The 15,458-nt window shown below is 41.5% G+C and overlaps 1 protein-coding gene and 1 pseudogene across 1 annotated transcript in view; one reads left to right on the forward strand and one right to left on the reverse strand.

Annotated features, from left to right (window-relative positions):
• Ccdc173 (coiled-coil domain containing 173) overlaps positions 1–15,458 on the reverse strand; it is a 36,693-nt gene that overhangs the window by 1,304 nt on the left and 19,931 nt on the right. The window contains exons 7-8 of the mRNA XM_021150546.2: positions 12,335–12,527; positions 2,397–2,561 (exon numbers count right to left, since the gene is read on the reverse strand). Coding sequence (XP_021006205.1) covers positions 2,397–2,561; positions 12,335–12,527 — 358 coding nt within the window. The remainder of the gene's footprint in view (positions 1–2,396; positions 2,562–12,334; positions 12,528–15,458) is intronic.
• LOC110284702 lies at positions 6,962–7,624 on the forward strand (annotated as a pseudogene).

A 15,458-nucleotide genomic window follows, 5' to 3' on the forward strand; every position in this document is an offset into this window, starting at 1 on the left:
TGCTGAATTAGCAATAAAATATCCAGAGTCAGTATCCAATAAGAACAGAAGACAGAAGAATTTAAACAATCTCACCAAGGGGTAATAAGCTAAAATGAGATGTCCTTGTTCGCATATCAGAAAAAAGAAGGAAGGAAGGAAGGAGGAGGAAGAGGAGGAGATGGAGGAGGAGGAGAAGGAAAGGAGGAGAAAAAGGAGAGGGAGGGGGAGGGAGGGGGAGGGAGGGGGAGGAGAAGAAGGAGGAGGAGGAGGAGGAGGAGGAGGAGGAGAAGGAGAAGATGTAAAAAATAGTACTTGACACATAGTAGACACTGAGTTATAAATACATCGGAGAGGCTCAAGATGTGATTCAGCAGTTAAGTGCATTGGCTCTTCCAGAGGATTAAGGTTGAGTTACAAGCACCCACATGGTAGTTCACAACTGTCTAACTCCAGTTACAGGGTTTTCAACTCCCTCTTCTGGTCTCCATAGGTACCAGTGCATGTGTGTGTGTGTGTGTGTGTGTGTGTGTGTGTGTGTGTGTATGTGTACAGGCCCTCACACATATAAGTAACTGAATCCAGCACAAATACACACACACACATTTTAAAAAATGCATCATAATCAAATAGGGTTAATCACAGGAATACACTGTTTCCATGTTTACACTTGTTCAAGTGCTGGGAGGTAGTGGTTCAATGGATAAAATACTTGCCTGCAAGCCTAATGACCAGAGTTTGGATTACCAAAACACAAAGAAAAGCAGGGCAGGTATGGAGGCTCCCTGTAATCTCCACACTCAGGAAGCTGAGATGGGATCCCTATCTAGCTAAGCTAGTTGGACTCTGTAAACAGAGCAGGTTCAGGTAGAGAACCTACCTCCAAAAATGGGAGAACAATTGAGAGAGATAGCCAACATCAACTTTGGGCCTAAGCACACACACACACACACACACACACACACACACACACTCACAAAGAAAATAAACCAAGAGAGCCAGAGATATAGTTCAATGGTTTAAGAGCACTCTGCTCTTCCAGAGGACCCAGGTTCAATTCCCAGCACACACCTGTCTGTAACTCCAGTGTCATTGTATCAGACACCCTCACACAGACATGTATGCAAGCAAAACACCAATGCACATAAAATAAAAATAAATAAGTGGAAAAAAAGAACAAATCAAAATAATTATCAACAGGTTTGAATAAATACTTTGCAAAAGAAGTCAATAAATGTCCAACAAATATATGCAAAGTAGTTCTCTCAAGGCAGGTTAAGCCACTCCATCAGAACAGTTAATATCAATGATGCCAATACCAAGGCTTGGGAAAAATGTAGAGTGACTTGTGCTCATTCATGTTGCTGACAGGAATGGAAGAGAAGTAGATATTTGGAAAAGATTCTGCACAGAAGTGACTGGACACCAGATTCTCTATCCATCATTTAAATCTCTGATATTCCTTTGTCTCACAATTGAATCCCACAAGATCCCAATCAACATGGTTGTTGGGATACTGTTATAAAGTTGGGGAAAATAATGTTTGGAAATCTAGCTAGAGGTAGACTGCATTAGGATGTGCCATAAAAAAGCAAAGGGGGAGAAAAATGACACAAAAGATTCATGTTCAGAGCCTATGGATGCCATGGGTCAAATGATGCACACCAGAGCCTATGGATAACCTGCATCACAGGATGTGCACCAGAGCCCATGCCATGTGTCTGCATCGTCCTTAGTATTTACTAAGCATAACAGGCTCTAAAGAAAGATAAAAAGTTGTAAACAAAACCCTAGAATGAGAACCGTGGGGAGCAGATGCAGTCCTGAGTGAATGCATATTGTTGCCATGAGCACAGACACAATGCCTCATGGAGTAGCAAAGCCTTCCCAAATCCAAGTGTGGATGTTGACTGTGTATACAGAAAAATGTCCGTGGCAGCTTCTTCCTCCTGGATACTTACAGCCCAAGACTGCTTCCCTACAGACTCCCTACAGAGATGAACCAAGCCTGACTCCTTATTCGGCTGTATGTAATACCACTCCTGTTTGAGCTGTATATAATAAACCTGCCCCTCGCTTCAGATGGGTGAAAGAGAGGGGCTGAGTTTCCAGGCGGTTGCTGGTGTGTCTTCATCAGAATGCATGGCCCACTGGATCCCTGCTATTCTGTATGTATGTCTCAGGTTTCTTCTTTCCTGATGCCCCATTAAGCTCAATCCTTAAGCCATCACAGCAGAGAATCACAGAACAGAGAGCCTAAAGCTAATTTCACACTTTTACTATAGTTTTATTGTGACGCCACAATGATCATTTATTTATTCCTTTCTGATGACGGAAACAACTTAAGAGAAAGAAAACCAAAAGGAAGTCTGCTGCATATTTATCTGTAAAAATTATGTAGAAGTGAGAATACTTACTATTTGCTGAATGTGAGCATCCTGAATTTCCAGTTTCTCTCTGGCTGCTTTGAGGCTTTTCTCCTTTTCAAGCTCCTGGAAGATCTTATCTGCCTTCAAGACAGCCTGCAATTGTTCCTTAGCCTCTATTTTCCTCTGTCTTTCTTCTTCCTCTTTATTTTTCATCTAGATGTTTAATGGCAAAGGAAAAAAACTAAGTTTTAGCAACCAGTTTTCATTACAGAGGAATCAGAACGCTTCAAGCGCAGAGCCAGGAGCAGTGTGAAGACAGAGAACTATGCCGGTGGCTGGGTTAGATTGTTTTACTCTCTTGAATAGCAGAGGCATACTTAATGAAAGTGTAAGAAGAGTAATGTAGACCAATGTCTTTGATGAAAATCAACAACACACACAGTTGTGGGGGGTAATGCATGCCTGTAATCTCAGCAGTGGAGATAAGGAAACCGATGCAGGAAGATCATGAATTCAACCCTTGGAGCCTGGGCTCCACAGGAGACTGTGGGTGGGAGACAGGAAGCGGAGGAGCAGGGAGAAGAAAACAGGAACAGAAGAGCCAGGTCTGAAGTACACAACTACTGGCATGGTAACAATTAACTGCTAGCATGTTTAGGAGCCATGCAATTTTAATGTTCAGACAGACATGTAAGGAATAAAGAAAATCCATTTATTATGGTTAAGAAATACAGAAAAGGAGCCGGGCGTGGTTGCAGACACCTTTAATCCCAGCACTTGGGAGGCAGAGGCAGGCGGATTTCTGAGTTCGAGGCCAGCCTGGTCTACAAAGTGAGTTCCAGGACAGCCAGGGCTACACAGAGAAACCCTGTCTCGAAAAACCAAAAAAAAAAACAAAAACAAAAACAAAAAACAAAACAAAACAAAAACAAACAAACAAACAAAAGAAATACAGAAAGGGAATCGGGTAATTTATGGGTCTTTTCTTAAGGCATTTGAAGAACCATAAAAAGCAATCCTGTCACTTAAGCTGGTTCTGAAGAACAACTTGTTGTTTTGTATCCATAAATAGCTTGGCAGAGGGGAGGTGTGGTGATTTGTGTATGCTTAGCCCAAGGCATGGCACTATTAGGAGGTTTGGCCTTGTTGGGGTAGGTGTGTCACTGTGGGCATGGGCTTTAAGACCCTCCTCTTAGTTTCCTGGAAGCCAGTCTTCTCCTAGTTGCCTTTGGAACAAGAGGTGGAACTCTCAGCTCCTCTAGCCCCATGTCTGCCTGGGCACTGCCATGCTCCCACCATGTGATAATGGACTGAACTTCTGAACCTGTAAGCCAGCCCCAATTAAATGTTGCCTTGGTCATGGTATCTGTTCATAGCAGTAAAACCCTAACTAGGACAAGAGGGGAAGGGTGTGCTGGAGAAATAACTCAGCAGTTAAGAGCAGTAGCTGCTCTTCCAGAGATTCCAGGTCAGGTTCCCAGAACCCGCAGCTCATAACCATCAGTAACTCCAGTTCCGGATGATACTACCCTCTTCTGGCTTTTGTGGGCATCAGGCACACACATGATGCACAGATTTACATGAAGGCAAAACATACATATAAACTAATAAAATAAGTGTAAGCAAATACCATTAAAAATAACTGATAGTCATACCATCTTCAGTATAAAAGTAAGCGGTTTGAGGCAGCCAGTGAATACTGGGTAACCAGGCCTCTAGCTTCTGCAGACCAAAGAGCAGCCTGTAACCAATGAGGTCACACGTCTCAGAGGTTAGCACAGGGGCCAGGCTTCAGCTCCAGTATGTCCAGGGTCTCCTGAGGGATTAGACCCTTGGTTTCCTGGTCTGTGAGGTAATTAAGGTCGCAGAACTCCCGATTTCTGAGGTTCCAGCACTCATTGCAGGACCTGAAATCTCTGTTGGTCCTGCAATGAGGTTATTTGCTCCTGTAACTATAGCCACATCCCAACATAGTAGACAAGCTTCACTGGGTTTGAAGCTTGGTATCCCGCCTCCAGCGGGTGCATAGAATCCAAAGGTATGATCAAGATTTGACTCCATCTGGTCACCTTGGTGCTGAGTGTTCAGCCCTATCCTTGCTCCTGTGGGCACATAGCCAAGACAGGCTCACTTCAGCAACTCATTCAATATTCAACAGCAGCTTTCTCCAGTCCCACTAGCTGAACTTTGAGATATGAGTCACAAGAAGCAGAATATCCTAATAGGCTTAGAATAGAAGAAAGAAAAAGAAATCTACTTCAACTGATGTATAAAACATGACAAAGCAGCATAAAGTTGACACAGGTGCTATGCATGTCCCATCACCTACCAACTAATCAACTAACTAACTAACTAACCAACTAACTAACTGCCTGTAGCGTGTAGTTTTTGCTTCCTTGCTTTAAGCCCCAGGAGGACTGGGCTACCAGCCCCACCCAGGTTCCCTTAGATCTGCTGATCACACACACACACACACACACACACACACACACACACAAACTTAATTTTCAAACTGCCTAATGGGTCAGTTGTTGGGGCTTCCAATGTCCTGAGGCCAGCGCCCTTCCTAACACTCCTAGCTCAGCACCTAACCCTTCCTCAACTTCAGTCGCTCAGCTTTAGTTGCATTTCTAGTCTCCCACCTGGAGAAGCAGCCTACACACACATACACACACACATACACACACACACACACTGCCACAGATCTCACATGGCTGACTGGTCACCTTTTCTCCCGCCAAAGCATACTGGAGGCAGAGGCAGGCAGATTTCTGAGTTTGAGGCCAGCCTGGTCTACAAAGTGAGTTCCAGGACAGCCAGGGCTATACAGAGAAACCCTGTCTCAAAAAAAGAAAAGAAAAAAAAAGCATACTGAAAATCCTCCTCTCTTCCCTGCATCTACTAGGTGGTCCTAGTTCAAATGGAGAACAGGACCTTAGCATCAGAGCCACCCCCTACAACTGCCTAAGGGAGTCTAAACTTAATGAGAGCTGAAATGTCTGAGAAATAATTTAGTTTTATGTTCAAAAGAATTAACAACCCTATAGAAGAGTCAAAAAGATGTAAGAATTATGGACATCTATCCAAGACCTTGACAAGACAGTTCCAAAGTCAACAACAGTAAATCGGTGGCAAAAGTTCAAATGTGGAAGAAAAATTTGGCAAGGAGATTGAAACATTAAAAAAAAAACAATCAAATAGAAATTCTTAAGATGAAGGATGGCCAATTAAATAAAAACCACACAGGTGTCATTACTAACAGACAAGTACATACATATGCAGAGAAACTAATTTCAGGGTTGGAGGACAAAGGTGAGACAATAACCCAACAAAAATATATTCAGGAAAAAATGACTGAACACAAACAATATTTCCCAGATGTATGGCATATGTTCAAGAGGCCACACTGGAGAATTCATGGTGTATAAGAAGGAACAGAGTCAAAAATGCAATAGACAGACTATTTAATAAAGTCATAGCAGAAAACTTTCCACACTTACAGAAAGAAGCAGGCATCTAAACAGAAGGCATATGGAACTCCACAAAGACACGAGCAGAGAAGAAACTCTCCACGTCAGAAATACAGAGTAAAGAAAGACGTCTAAAACCAGTATGAGGAGACATCAACTCACACACAAAGGCACAAATACCTGAGCTACTCTAGACTCTTCATCAGCAATGACAAGAGCCAGACAAAGGTTTTAAGACAAAGACAAATTGAAGCAATTCATGACAACAAGCCCTCACTGCAGAAAGTTCTCAGTGGAATACTTCACAGGAGAAAGACGAAAGACAGCCTGACTACAGATAAACTAGACATGGGAAAGAAAAACCCATGCCCAGAACAGCCACCCCAGTAAACCCTCATATTTAGTGTGGGAGAAAGGAAAATACCAATAATTTAGCAAAGCGGAAGATCACTTAACAAGTTTATACAAAATAACAAAGCCCTTTCTATGGTAAATACTTAAGTGTAAATGGCCATAACTCGTCACTAAAAATATTCAAGCTGGATTTAAAAAAAAAAAGAAGAAGAAACACTGGGTGGTGGTGGTGTGCCTTTAATCCCAGCACTCAGGAGGGAGAGGCAGTCGGATCTCCGTGAGTTTGAAACCAGACTGGTTTACAGAAAGTTCCAGGACAGTCAAGGCAACTAAAAAAAAAAAAAAAAATCAAACAACAAACAACAAACAAACAAACAAACAAAAGCGGTCTCAAAAACACAAAACAAAACGCCCAAATAAACCAAAATCAAGAGCTGTATATGGCCTCCAAGAAACACACTTGGCTAGAAAAAAATTCCTCAAAACATAATATCAAAGGATGGAAAACAAATTACCAAACAAACAAAACAAACAGGCATAGCCATCATTCTATCAGACAGGGTAAGCTCTATACCAAAACTAATTAGAAGGGGCTGGAGAGATGGCTCAGAGGTTAAGAGCACCGGCTGCCCTTTCAGAGGTCCTGAGTTCTACTCCCAGCAATCACATGATGGCTCACAGCCATCTATAATGAGATCTGGGACCTTCTTCTGGCTATGCAGGCATACATGCAAACAAAGCATTTTATACATAGTAAATATTTTTTTAAGTGTTTAAAAAATAGCCTTTCTGCTCTGCCGTTCTCCTGTATAGGAGGCAGCCATGGCGCCCAGCCGGAATGGCATGATCCTGAAGCCCCACTTCCACAAGGATTGGCAGCAGCGAGTGGACACTTGGTTTAACCAGCCGGCGCGCAAGATCCGCAGACATAAGGCCCAGCAGGCGAAAGCGCGTCGCATCGCCCCTCGCCCCGCGCCGCGTCCGGCCCCATCAGGCCCATCGTGAGGTGCCCTGCAGTGAGATACCACACCAAGGTCCGGGTTGGCAGGGGCTTCAGCCTGGAGGAGCTCAGGGTGGCTGGCATCCACAAGAAAATGGCTCGCACCATCGGCATCTCTGTGGACCCGAGGAGGCGAAACAAGTCCACGGAGTCACTGCAGGCCAACGTGCAGCGCCTGAAAGACTACTGCTCCAAGCTCATCCTGTTCCCCAGGAAGCCTTCTGCTCCGAAGAAGGGAGACGGTTCTGCTGAAGAACTTAAGCTGACGGGACCCATGATGCTCATCCGGAATGTGTACAAAAAGGAAAAGGCCAGAGTTATCACAGAAGAAGAGAAGAATTTTAAGGCTTTTGCCAGTCTCCGAATGGCCCGTACCCAATGCCCGACTCTTTGGCATCCGAGCAAAAAGGGCGAAGGAAGCTGCAGAGCAAGATGTTGAAAACAAAAAGTAATGTGCTGTTGGAGAGTTGCAATACATTTTCCATAAAGAAAAAAAATAGAATAGATAAAGGAAAATACTAATGTTAATAAAAAATAATTTATCAAGAAGATATAACGGGTTGGAGAGATGGCTCAGTGGTTAGGCGCTGACTGTTCTTCCAGAGGTTCAAATCCCAGCACCCAAATGACAGTTAACAATTGTAACTCTAAGATCTGACACCCTTACATAGATACACATGCTGGCAAACACCAATGCACATAAAATAAAGGTAATACATTAAAAAAAAAAAAAGAAAATATAGCAAGTATAAATGTTTGTGCTCCAAATATTGGAACCCCTAACTTCATATAAGAAACATTAGAACATTAAAAACCACATATGTCTTAACAAAATAATAGTGGGGACTTCAATACTTCATTCTCAGACTTAGATCGTCTTCCAAACTTCCAAGTAAAGAAGCCTCAGAGATAAACTCTATCGTTGGTGGATTCATAGACATGCGCAGACTACTCCACCCAACATTGTCTCAGCACGGGCTCTTTCTCCAACATCTACCAAGAGGGCACAAGCCAAATGCCAACAGATGCAAAAAACAAACAAACCTGAGACAATTCCTTGTATCTTATCAGATCATAAGATGTTAAAACTAGAAATAAACAATAAACTATAGAAACCACAAAAATACTTGGAAACTAAACAACACATTTTTGAATGAACACTAGGCTATCCAAGAAATCTGAGAGGAAATTTAAAAATTCCTAGAGATGAATGGTAACCTTTGGGAGGCAGCAAAGAGAGTCATAAGGAGGACATTTATAGCAACAAGTGCTCGTGTGTCAAAAAAACCAGAGAGCTGCCAAATAAATCCCTAATGATGCGCCTCAAGGTCTTAAAAACAAGTGTCCAGTCCCAAACAGAGTAGATGGCAAGAATTAATAAAGATTATCAAATAAATTAATGAAATTCAGATTTAAAGACTAATTAATACACAAAGTTGATCAAACAGTTGGTTCCTTGAAAATGTTATGCAAACTGACAGACCTTAGAAGGGAGCGATCAAATTAATAAACAAGATACAGGCTGTCACTACAACTGATTTCAATGAAATACAGAACATCATGAGAAATTAATATGAAAATGTATGTACTCTGGAAAGCTGGGTAAGCCAGAAGAAATTCTAAATGCATATCATATACCAAAATAAAACCCTGAAGATATAACTTAAATAGACTGATTACAAGCAATGAGATTAAAGCTGTTGTTAAAAAGTTTATAACCAGCTGGATTCACTGCTGAATTCTATCAACTTTTCTTTTTTCTTTTCTTTTTTTTTTTTGGTTTTTTGAGACAGAGTTTCTCTGTGTAGCCCTGGCTGTCCTGGAACTCACTTTGTAGACCAGGCTGGCCTCGAACTCAGAAATCCGCCTGCCTCTGCCTCCCAAGTGCTGGGTTTAAAGGCGTGCGCCACCACGCCCGGCTCAACTTTTCAATGAGGACCTTAGACCAATTCATCTTATTTCATAAAATAGAAAGTGAAAAAACACTATCAAATCCTTTCTTCGAAGCTAATATTATCCTGACACCAAAACAAAGTAAAGATACTATAAAAGGAAGAAAAAATGAAGAGAAAGAAAAAAAGAAAGGAAGGAAGGAAGGGAAGAAGGAAGAAAAGAACGAAAGAACGAAACTAAAGACTAATTTCTTTGATGAGCAGAGATGCAAAAGTTCTCAGTAAGATACTTACAACCCAACCCCAGCAAAACATTAAGAAAATTATACATTATGACCAAATGGTCTTCATCTCAGAGAAGCTAGGCTGGTTTAACATGTATAAATCAATAAGTGTAATAGACTATGAAAATAAACTTAAGGGTAGAAACTACATAGTTTCAATCAATGCTGAAAAGGCATTTAACAAATTCCAGCATGCCTTCATGGTAAAAGTTTGGCGACTTTAGGAATAGAAGGAACATAGCTCAGTATCCTGAAGGATATGCAAAACAAACTTATAGCCAACATACTAAGTGGAGACAAGCCGACAGCACGTCCGCTAATGTCAGGAATGAAACATGAACGCCCATTCTCCCTTCTCCTATCTGATAGGGTGCTTGGGATCTTAGCTGCAGCGATTAAACAAGACAAGGTGCAAAAGGAATAAAAGTAGGAAAAGAAGAAGTCAAACTACCCCGATTAGTAGACGACATGATTATTTAATAGATCCTGTTGAGTCTACTAGAAAATGTTTGGACCTAGTAAACACAGTAAATGTTGCAGAATACAAAATCAACACAAAGAAAACAATAGCCTTCATTATACAGCTCTCAGAGAAAGAAACTGGGAAAAATGTCCCACTCAAAATAACTCCAGCCCGGCGTGGTGGCACACGCCTTTAATCCCAGCACTCGGGAGGCAGAGGGAGGTTGACCTCTGTGTTCAAGGCCAGCCTGGTCTATACAGAGTGAGTTCCAGGACAGCCAGGGCTACACAGAGCAACTCTGTCTCGAAAAAACAAAACAAACAAACAAAATCTAACAAAATTCTAATGTCATATTCCATAGATTTAAAAAACCAAAACAAATATTTTTCTCATATGGCTACAAATGACCAAGAATTGATAAAGCAATCATAAGGAACAAGAGCACTGGAGACCGTACAATACCCAGCCTCTATTTATACTCAGAGTTACAGCAGCAGAGCCTGGTGCAAGCGTGAAAGTGGACAGGTAGATCAGTGGAAGAGAATAAAAGGCATAGCGATAAATGACAAAGCTGTGCCCACCTAGGTTTTGACAAAGGAGGCAAAAACATACAGTTGGAAAAACACAGTCTATTCAACAGATGGTGCCAGCAAAAGCATTTCTCTACCCACAGAAAGGTTAATTACATTATCTTCCACCTTGTACAAAAGTGAATTCAAAATGGATCCAAGATCTTAACTGAAAGCCCAAAATACTAAGTTTCTAGAAGGAAACAGGGAATACTCTTCAATATACTGGGGTAGGCAGGAGGTTGAATAGGATACCAACAGCACAGGGACTAACCCCAGAACCAACAGGCGGACTCCCTGAAAAGAAAGGGGAGTTGTAGAGCAAAGAAGACAATCAGCAGAACTGACAGACAGACACCAAAAGGGAAAAAATGTTCATCAGCACACTTCAGACAAAGGGCTAATATCCCGAATTTACAAATCGCAGATTAAACAAGGAAGCAAAATTGCCCAATCAACAAAAGCAAATGAACTGAATAGATACTTTCAGAAAAAGAAAAAGAAACATAAATGGACATTACTGATTTTAGAAGTGTATAAAATCCCTAGCCATCAGGGAAATGCAAATTAAAATGACTTTGAGATACCACCTCACCCCGGTCAGAATGGCCATCCTCAATAAATCTGACAACAAATGTTGGAGAGGATGTGGAGAGAAAGGAAGCCTTATTCGCTGCTGGTGGGGGGAGGGAGGGTACAGTCACTGTGGGGACCTGCTTGGAGATTTCTTAAAAAGTTAAAATTGAAAGACCATATGACTCAGCTATTTCATCCCAGGGCAAATATTTAGAAAATTCCATAGAAATATTTATATCTCCATGCTTATAGCTGCTTCATTCATTATAACAAAAAGTTGAAATCAACCCTAGTTTTTCATAGTTCAAAAGATGAATGGATAATAAAAATATGTTGTATATATTCTAAAGAAAACTGTAATCTGAATATGTGCAAGAAACTGGATAGACTTAAAATGGATAACTTTAAGTGAGGTCACACAATCTCAGACAGGAAAAAACCAGTTCTCCTCATGCAGAACCTAACCAATAATATATGTGCATGTGGCTACAGTAACAAGTATACGTGTGGATACAGTGTATCATGCAGGAGAGAGGACAGGAAAAGTAAAACATTAGGAAGCAGGACGGAGGATGGATGGACTGATGCAGCATGTGTGTGAAAGGAGAGCGAGCCCAGTGTGTGTCTAGGTCTAACTGTCGTGGATTGGCAGTTTGGTGGAGGAACAGCGCATGAAGATAGACTCAAGAGTCAAAGTGTAGCTAGAGCCAGTGTGACGTGCCACATCCTCTCTTCTAATGGCTTTTCCAACTGTATAGGACTTTGTCCAGGTGCACTGACTTCCGGTCTAGTTCTTTTCAGTGGAGGACTGCTTGGCTGACTGACTGACTGACTGACTGACTAATTGATTTACTGATTTGGTTTTTGACACAGGGTTTCTCTGTGTAGCCCTGGATGTCCTGGAACTCACTCTGTAGACCAGGCTGGCCTCGAACTCAGAAATCCGCCTGCCTCGCCTCCCAAGTGCTGGATTAAAGGCGTGCGCCACCATGACTAACTGGTGTTAGATGATTTTTTTTGGAAAGGATTTTTGTTTGTTTGTTTGTTTTAGAGCTTTATTATAGAAATGCAGGGGAAAGAGAGAAGGTAGAAAGGAAGAAAAGAGAGAGAGAGAGAGAGAGAGAGAGAGGAAAGAAGAAGACAAAGAGAAAGGAAAGAGGAGACAGAAGAGGTGAGAGGACAAAGGAATAAGAGTGGAAAGGATTTTTTTAATCATAAAGTTTATAAACAAAAAAGTTTAAAAGTATTTGTTTCAAAAATATAAGAAGACAATTTATATACTACTTTTCACATCTCTGTTAGTTTTTTGAGGGAAGAAAAGAGGAAGAAGCCCTGGCAGGAAAGTCTCAGATCTATGCTCTGTAACTGAGTTCTTTACCACAGAGGCTCTATAGTCTGCAATTGCTTTCAAGTCTGCTTGATTTTTTTCATGTTTTTCTTTTTCTCTTTTCTCCAGTTCAGCATCAGCTTCAGAAATATCTCTAGCAATAATCAAATCTTCAGTATCAAGTTTCTCTTTTATTAGTTTACTTAGGAAATTATTTATTCTTTCTCTCCGTTCTTCCATTAGCCTGTAACAGAACAACCACAATTGCCAAGTCACCCTGAACAGCTCTGTAATGGAGTCACAATACTTTCATTAAGGAATCAGAAATAATTTAAAATCATCTAAAAAAAAAATCTGTGGTTCCCTTTATAGATAGTTATATCAAGTAGAAATTAATTTACTATACACTTTAAAAAATTTAATTCTTGAGATAAATAAGGAAATTAATTTCATAACTACAAAGTAGCATGTATACTAAAAATTTCCAAGTGAGCAATATGTACAATATAATCACATGTATACTTGTTTAAGAAAAGGTGTTGAAAGATCCTGACAGAATGTAAAAGGTCACAGAAGCCCTGAAATTGGCAAAATAGATTTCATTGTTAGAAGTAGCTTCACTGATTTAGAAAAATAGAGGTGCACAATGCTCTGGCTGCTCCTTGAACCGTGTGTCTGCCAATGTTCTGACCGTTCCTTGAACCCAGGTGTGTGCCCACTGCTGCACCTCACTGCCAGGTGTTTGTGATATTGGTTGCTAAGATAGAGTCAGAAAATCTCCCCAGCAACCACAGCCAGGCCAATCCGGAGTTGCTACACCTGCACCAGACTCTTTCCTTGTACCCCTCCCATACCCATTTCTTGAGAATAGACATTGTTTAGATCTGGAAATCCCCTACTCCCCCCTTCTCCTTTCCCCCCTGAGGGCCTATAAAAACTGGGACCCCTTTCCCCTCGAGGTCGACTCCTCTACCCCTGTGTGAGATATGAGTCGTCCCCAGAGCTCTGGCTTTCCCCAAATAAAGCCTCATGTGGTTGGCATCAAGCTTGGTCTCTCGTTAGTTCTTGGGGGGTCCGCTATTATCCCGAGGCCTGAGCAAGGGGCTCCTCTTGGGGTCTTTCAGTGTTAAAACTCTCCACAACACTGGAAGATACTTTCATGTATGCCTGCATGTGCTCATGAGTGTATGGATGGGTACAAGTGAAGACCAGAAGCTGATGTTGTAATTCTTCCTCTATAGGTCTCAGCATTTTTATTTTTTGAGACAGGGTTTCACTATGTAACCTTGGCTAGCCTGGAACTGCTACGTAAAGCAGGCTGTCTTCAAATTTACAGAGATTCTTGAATCTCTGTTTTCCAAGTGCTGGGATTAAAAACATGCCCCATCTGCTAGCTTTGCTTTTTTCTTCTTTTGACTCTCACGGTGGCTGCTGGAGCTCCTTCAGGATCCACTCACTCCTACCCCCCGCCTTCCCCCATGTGCAGCATGTGTGCCTGTGCAGCCCAGGATAAATTTTGGAATACATTGCTGGACTGTTCTACTTGCTCTAACATTGAGACTTACACTATAAAAATCCTTTCTTTAAATAAAACTTGGAGATAACTAAGTTAACAAAATAGTAAATAATTCACCCTCTCACTAAATGCCACCTCGAACCAAGTCACAGATGTGTTGATTTCATCAGTTTATATGTCCCTAACATTATGAAGTTTCTGAGGCCAGGACTGCATGAATTCTCTCTCTAGTCCAGGGCCAAGTATGTGTCTGGAACATTGTACACAATAAGCACATTTTATTAAAGTAACGAGAGGAGGAGACTAAACAGAAATATTTTAATTAGTTATGGCAGGTTCACTAATTTATTAGTGAGTTTGTCTTGTGTGAGAAATCATGGAAAGGACAGCATTCCTGGATGAAAAGAAAGTAGATCCTGAAGTGGGAAAGAGGTGGTATGTATATGCATATACGTGTACATGTATACCTGCATATGTATAGATATGTATAGATGGCAGATGGTGGTACAGGCCGTGAGAACGCTAGACAGCAATGCAGAAGACTTGTAGAAAAGGTGATGCCTCACTTAATATTTCAAACACTGTTCTAAACACACTTGCAGATGGCACACTTAACTATTGCATATATTATTCTAGGTACTGAGAGCTTAACAGTAAAAACGTGTTAAAGACTTCCACCCTTGTGTGAGTCTCCTCAGTGCTTTAACAGAATGCCTAGTTTAAGAACTTAAAAGGAGGTATTGTTTATCTCTGCTCATGTTTTCAGAGGTGTCAGTTGATCATGGAGGGAAGAGAATGGCAGAACAGGACTGAAGAATGGCAGCCAGTGGAAGGATAAAGAAAGAGCAGAGGTGTGTGGAGAGAAATGGCTCACCAGCTGAGAGCACTTGTTGCTCTTCCAAGGATCCAGGCTGGATTCCTAGCACCCGTGACCAGCTTATAACCACCCCTAACTCCAGATCCAGGGTAGCCAATGCCCTCTTCTGACCTCTGCTGGCACCAAGTGCATATGTGGTGCACAGACTGACATGGAAGCGAAACACTTATACATACAATTAATAAATCTAATTTTAAAAATTAAAAAGAAAGAAAAAGAAAGGCTGGCAAAGGATGTAGCCCCAAGAGGGTGTATCCCACTAACACACTTCTCTCAATTAGGCTCCTCTCAAGAACCATTGTTCCTGAGAGGTGAGGTGAGCAGTTCTCTCCAGCACGCACACCCACCCCGCTGTACTGCTTTGCTGTAGCTCCAAAAGCAACAATGCCACCTGACTATGAACCAAAAGTCTCCAAATCTGTGAGCCAAAATAAAACCTCTCTCATTTTAGGCTGAAGAGTCAGGTGTTTCCTGAAATACTGGAAAGCTGACTACTAAAGTGAGATTTTTCTTTGTTTTTTACTTTTCATTTTTGGGTTTTACTCTAGAAGATGCAACTTTTAATTGAGATACTCTTGAATATCTTCCATGGGAAGGGGATCCTTACTAAAGATCTAGGAGTACAGGCCATAGTGGCACCTTTAATCCCAGTACTTGGTAGGCAGAGGCAAGTGGATCTCTGTGTGTTTGAGGATAACCTGGTCTACACAGTGAGTTCCAGAATAGCCAGGGTTATACAGAAAGACCTTGTCTCAAAAAATAAAAATAAAAATACACACTGT

This window comes from Mus caroli, chromosome 2 (assembly GCF_900094665.2).
Source record: "Mus caroli chromosome 2, CAROLI_EIJ_v1.1, whole genome shotgun sequence".
NCBI classification, from domain to species: domain Eukaryota; kingdom Metazoa; phylum Chordata; class Mammalia; order Rodentia; family Muridae; genus Mus; species Mus caroli.